We start from the raw sequence: 6,000 nt of genomic DNA on the forward strand, positions 1-6,000 counted from the left end.
AAGTTTGCTCTGCTAAAAATTATTGTTAAGTCAATGGCTGAGTTGAAATAAGTTCCCTTAGCTACACACAGCTGCCTCCGTAGGACACTAGCCATAGGAACAGACTCAGGTCCTCCAGCCCGACCTGTGTTCATCTGCTTTGGATGGTCCTGTGTGTTACGGTGTCCTGTCATCATTTCCCAGGCAAGTGTCCCACTCTAAGGTCTTGCAGTGATAGCGTTGCTGTTTTCCACAGCCATAATCAAACAAATGCTCAATATTTTTTTTAAAAAAGGGGAACATTTCACCAGTTACCTTTTCTGACATCTGGGATCTGTCATCATGCAAATCTGGATTATTTAATTGGCCAAAATGGTTTCTTGATTGTCAAAAGTTTTTTATATATACCATCACTCAAAGCAAATGAATAAGTGCTAAAAACCCCATTTCCCTTGGAAGGTAACACAGGAGGCTCTGGGGAGCATGACTGTATTAGTAAGTCAGGACAAAGTGCGAGGCTGTACAGAGCTGACAGCAGCCCTGAGCTGTCCTTGGCTGTGCCCCCACAGCCCTGCTTTGGGACAGAGTTGGGACCATTGAGTCAAGCTACATGATGGCCTGTTGCTGGTGCTAGGCAGTTGTGCAATCAGGTCTATCTAGACAGATCATGCCACTACCCTTGATAAGGAAAAGTCATTTTAGGAACAGTCCTGGCATTCCTGGCCGCTGTAGCTTTAGACAAGTAGTTTTTTTAAAGTGTGCCATTTCACACTGAAAAAGTAAAGCCTTCCCTAGGTTTTGCAGAGCGCCCAGAAACTGGGGGTGCAGTGAACCTCACACTTCAGTGCCCAACTCCAAACCCCTTTGTAGCCATGAAACAAGCTGCACTGATTAAGAAAGAGCCTGCCAACAGGGACAGCTCTGAGAGCAAGTTTCATAACCACTGTCCCCCACTGGGAAAGGCAATCCCAAGCCAGTGAGCCTTGCCAGGCAGATCCAGCATCTTTTCTCCATTTGGACAGAAGACAAGACCAAATGACAGGCTCTCCTGTGGGGAAGGTTTTACAGGTGCTCTAAAGCTGCTTTTTGCTGCTGCTGAGTTTAAACTCAGGGTGAAGCACAGAGGGTGGGAAAGGAAAGAGCAAATTAAACCATTTCCTTCCCCTTGAGAGCCTGTTCCTTTGCACTCATGTTGCTTTTAGGCAAAGGGAAAAGTATGCACTGAAAATGGGAAATCTGTCTTCTCTGTTGTGGCAAGCATCCATTTCAGGTAAGATTCATCCAGTAGAGGAAGCATTAGATCCTGGAGAAAGAAGTGGTGTGTTCCTAGGGAGTAAGGCCCCAAAGGACTAGGTGGTTCTGTGCGCCTCCATCTGCATCCCAAAGACCATTTGGAGGTTCTGATGCTAAGCAGGCTGGTGTGACAGTGCTGGCTCTCTCACTTTTCACAGCAATTCACAGCTGTGGATCGACTTCTATGATCTCGTAACAATGCTCCTCCTATACGAGGAGTCACTGTGTGTGGCACTTATCCTCCCCCATTTGGTCACTCTCAGTTCCCTGCCTTTGGCAGCTCCAGCCCCCTGTGCACTCTCCTCATTTAGGATGTCTCACTTCCACCAGGATCTCCCTTCCTGGATTCCTTAGCCAGCCCCAGCTATCTTTGTCCATTATTTGTCAATCCTGTCTCACCTCACTATACCTTCCTTTCCCTCAGCCTTTCATCACTCTTTACTATTTTTCAGCTCCTTCCCCATCCTGATTTTCTCTTGTGGCCTAGATAGAGTACAGTATGGACAGACACCTTGCCCCACTTGTTCTTCCCTGCCATAGTATGGCTTTCATCTGCTCTGCTTTTAAGTCAGTCCATCCTCCCAAAAAGTGCGGAGGTATTGGTGAAGGCATGAAACACTGAACTGGAAAACACAAACCATTTTTCTTGCTGTTTTGTTAATGTTACTGGTTAAGCAGACGAATTGTGCCTGACACATCTCTGTAGCTGGGGAATTTAAGCTCAAGCAGGGGAAGGTTTATAAAGCTGGCAGTGCTTGGGAAAAAGCTCTCTCTGTAGGTAGAGTCAGTTCTAGCTTTGGCTGACCTCCCCTCTGCTCTCAGACTTACTTTTGCACTGACATTTTTACTTTCCACATCATCGCTGTGCCCAGCTTTATTTACATTGGTTAAGTTTGCCAATGTGATGCTTTGGCTTTTACCATCTCACCAGGTCTGTCCCTGGATTCTGGCACTCCTGTAGGGCTTGCCTTGTACCATCAAGTTTTTGGCAGGGACTGATCCCCTCAGGCAGGCTGTGCCCAGGCCCAAGACCCAGCAGGACAGGCACATGTTAGGATTTGCCTTTGGATGCAGTGGGACCCTCCTGCTGAATCCTTGGGTTATGTTTTGCTCAGCTGGTCAAATTTGAAGCAGTGAATCAAAAGCCCATTCTGGTAAAATCTGGTCAAGTGCAGGGTCATTGCATGTGTTGCTGATCTCCAGTGCAGCAAGGCACTGGCCTTTCAGGCATACTGAATATACAAAGCCTCACAGCTTTCAAATTTATAGCTGTCCAAAACAAATGTGTGAACTCGATGGAGTTTATTTAATTCTGATACCAAGTAAAAGTAAAAATCTGGCAAAGACATCATTAAACAGTTGAATAAGGACTGGATGACTCATTTTGTTTGAACAAATGGATTATTTTGCAATCATAAGTCAAATGTTAACCAGCTTTATTTTTAGTTGAAAATGTCAAGAGGTCAAAAACAATTAAAGCAATTGTAAGGTGGGAGTACCCAGTGTTTGTGTTCTTTTGGATTTACACCTTACTAAAATTGCTTTTATTGCAGCTTAGCGACTTAGCAACATTTTTCTGACAAGATAACAAGAATGACTGTGTAGGCACATTTACTGGTAAGAAGAGATTAGAGACAAACAGAAATAGAACACACTTTTAATTTTAATAGAACAAGAGTTGGAAAACTGAGAGGATTTGCTTTTTCCTTCCATGATTTGAAATTTAGTGATTGTATTTTAAAAGAAACGTCTGACCTGCTTAGGACTTTCTCATCAGCTCAGAATTCAATGTTTGGAATATTAGGTACAAGTTATTTTATGTTTAAAGTTTCACTTTGAAAGTTTATTGTGTTTATAGAAAAGTTTTAAGTGCAAAGAGAAGCTACCTGAATTGCAGCTCAACAACAGAACAGCTTTAGGAACAGACACTGTGGGCATCAGAAGGCACTGTCCCTAGCAAGCCATGTGCTAGGAAGGCTGGAGCCAAGTCCAGGGAAGAATGTTCTTTTTACTGCTCCTGACATCAGGGGGTTAAGATGTACTGGCCCCATGGAATGACATAGCATGAACTCACTGTTGCAACACCTTGTCTCTGATGTACCTGATGCAGCAGAGGCACCTGAGACACCTGAGGGGCCACTGCCACACCAGGGGTCACCCCAAAGTTTGTGTGATCCAAGGAGGGTGGCAGGGGTCAGTGGCCTGAGGGGAATTGGAGCCTACAGAGCTCCATGCCAAGGTGCTGGTGGTGACAAGCAATTCCGTGCTTGCAATATAATACTCTGCCTGGGTTGCCCAAGCACCTTCTGCCCTTGCTGCCTGATGTGCTTCTCATCCCCATCTGGAATGCCTTGGTAACCATGTGTTCCCTGTGCAGGTGCGGATTGAGGACGACATCGCGGTGACAGCCACTGGAATGGAGCTGCTCACGTGCGTCCCACGGACTGTGGAAGAAATAGAGGCTTTCATGGCAGAAGGCCAGAGCAGTGCCAAATCATTTGACTGCCTCTCCAGCCAAAAGCAGTAAACTTCAGGATGGTACTTACTGCCTCAACTAATCAGTCATCATTCTGATTTAATGCTGCAGCATATAAAATAAAATGCATCCAATTCTTAATAGCAAGAGAAGCAGGCAGCCTATTAGCTGGAAAAATTCATGCACTAAAAATGAAGGTAGAAGGCTTCAACCTTGATACCCAGGTAATGCAACTGCTGCTTGGAATCAGCATTTTACATGACCAAGTGCCAGCTAAACAGCCCTGCTGCTTTATCAGTAGGGCTTATACTTCTGTCAAATCTCAGCTTAGAGATCTGACAGAATCTATCAGAATTTATCTTGCAATTAAATCTGAATTTTTATGATTTAGACTCTAAAATACCAAATGAATTGTCTGAAAGCTATGAGCAATTGTAACACTCTTAAGTCCTTTTTTAAACTTCATCACAAGTACTGTGAAAAACAGAAATAAAAATCAGCTGTTCTCAGTGGACATAATGTCACATTTTTCTTATGAATCTGTATCCATGGAGTAAGCAGAATCAAATTCTTATTAAAATTCACCTTGGCATCATTTATGTTCACAACTTCATGGTCATTATGCTTTTCTGCTCCAGTTCCTGCTTCTTTATCTGACCCTACTACCAATTTGTGCTCTGCAAACTTTGACTCTTCACTAGCCAGAGTTTTCTGCTCTGGATAGTGACTGTACTGATCCTTCACACACAGCCCTGTGCTCATTAGATTTTTTAACCTATTTGTTCCTTAAAAACATAGATTGCTATGGTGTTCGTGACATTTAGAAGTTGCAAGAAGGGAATATCTTTGCAGCAGGGCTGATGGTCATTCAGCAGCATATGCTGTGCAGCATGATAGAGTTATATTTAATTGTTCACTGTTAGAGAGTTGAGAATGAAAAAATGTAAATTTTATTTGAATTTTATTTGGACAACATTACAAATATGTTAGTATTGGTCACAAAATTATTTTCCACTCCTGCAAGATTTAAATTACCAAAACAGGTAGGTATTCATCAGCCTGCAGGAGAAAAAATACATTTGTTGCATCACAAAATAGCACTAGGTGCTGGTAACATAAAAATAATCTTTCTCAATTTACATACACATCCAAACTCCTGTTCAATATTCAGGCTTTGTTTCAGTTTGACAGCAAAGCAACTTCAGGTCATCCCTCTGCTGTGTCAGGGGGAACAGAAGCCACAGCACAGTATTAGGGCCTTTCTGGGTCTCACTGCCTGCCAGATGAGGATTTTCTCACCAAAAGGATCAGCTGAGTTGATATCTCAATTCCTTGGTGTGAGCATCTCAGTTCTGTTGCTCACATCAGGCCACTGACGTGCAGGTGATGGAATTGACTGTGAGCTTCTGTAAGTGCCTGTCTCACATGGGGGGTACAGCATAACATGAGTTTGGATGGTGTCAGAAACCACTGTGCCTTTGTGCCCTCCCCAGGACGGGATTTAGGCTAGAAAAAAATTCCTTAAAAATTGTCAAATATATTGCTCTAGGAGAACTCTTTTTGCTAAGTGGGTTAGTCTCTGTGACAAGAACGTGCTCTTTATTCCCAACAGCTTGGTGCTCCATTGCTACGTAGGAAACTGCATGTGGGAGCCCAAAGAAACATTGTGAAATAATCAAAGACTTCATTAATGCAATTCAATTAACAAAGAAACCTATTTACATTTTCTTAGAGGTTTCATGATGTTGGTTTGTAAGAGGTAAGTGCAGGAGTTCTTGACTGTGAAGAGGAAGTTTTTTGAGGAAGGGAAGGTGTGATCAGAAGCTTGTATGTGCTGCTGCATTGATGTTCCTGCTGTGGTGACTGAAATCTTCCACCTCTGAAATGTAGTACCTACACAAGGACATCAGGTTTTGCTTTGGTAGCCTTGCAGATATGAGAACACAGAGACTATACTGGCATTGCTCTGAACTCATCTGCCCCTAAAATGCAGGTTTTTTCAGTGCAAGACAGTGCTCATGGCCTCAGCCTCTCTCCCTCCACTGCCAAATGTTTTACTATGGCAGGCTCTGAACTCACCCAGGGGATGGCTCACTGCTATGAGCACTCCAAAACCTGCTGTTGCTTGGGTTCAGCAGTAGTTACTATTTTATAGTAACACTTCACAGATTTTGAAAGAAAAGCTTTGGAACTGTTTCAAACTGAGCCATCACCCAGTGTAGTTAATTGGCCTTCCCTGCCTGTGATGAATC

At 43.4% G+C, this 6,000-nt stretch overlaps 1 protein-coding gene across 3 annotated transcripts in view; it reads left to right on the forward strand.

The window, feature by feature from the left end:
* The window catches only part of PEPD (peptidase D), a 139,334-nt gene extending 134,991 nt beyond the window's left edge, over nt 1-4,343 (forward strand). For all 3 annotated transcript variants that reach the window (XM_085072072.1, XM_085072073.1, XM_085072074.1), the window contains one exon: nt 3,650-4,343. In XM_085072072.1, the coding sequence (XP_084928198.1) occupies nt 3,650-3,799 (150 nt within the window). In that variant the 3' untranslated portion in view covers nt 3,800-4,343. The remainder of the gene's footprint in view (nt 1-3,649) is intronic.
* The last annotated feature ends 1,657 nt before the right edge of the window (nt 4,344-6,000 follow it).

Source organism: Lichenostomus cassidix, chromosome 11, assembly GCF_008360975.1.
Source record: "Lichenostomus cassidix isolate B80296 chromosome 11, HeHo_3.0, whole genome shotgun sequence".
In the NCBI taxonomy this organism is placed as follows: Eukaryota; Metazoa; Chordata; class Aves; order Passeriformes; family Meliphagidae; genus Lichenostomus; species Lichenostomus cassidix.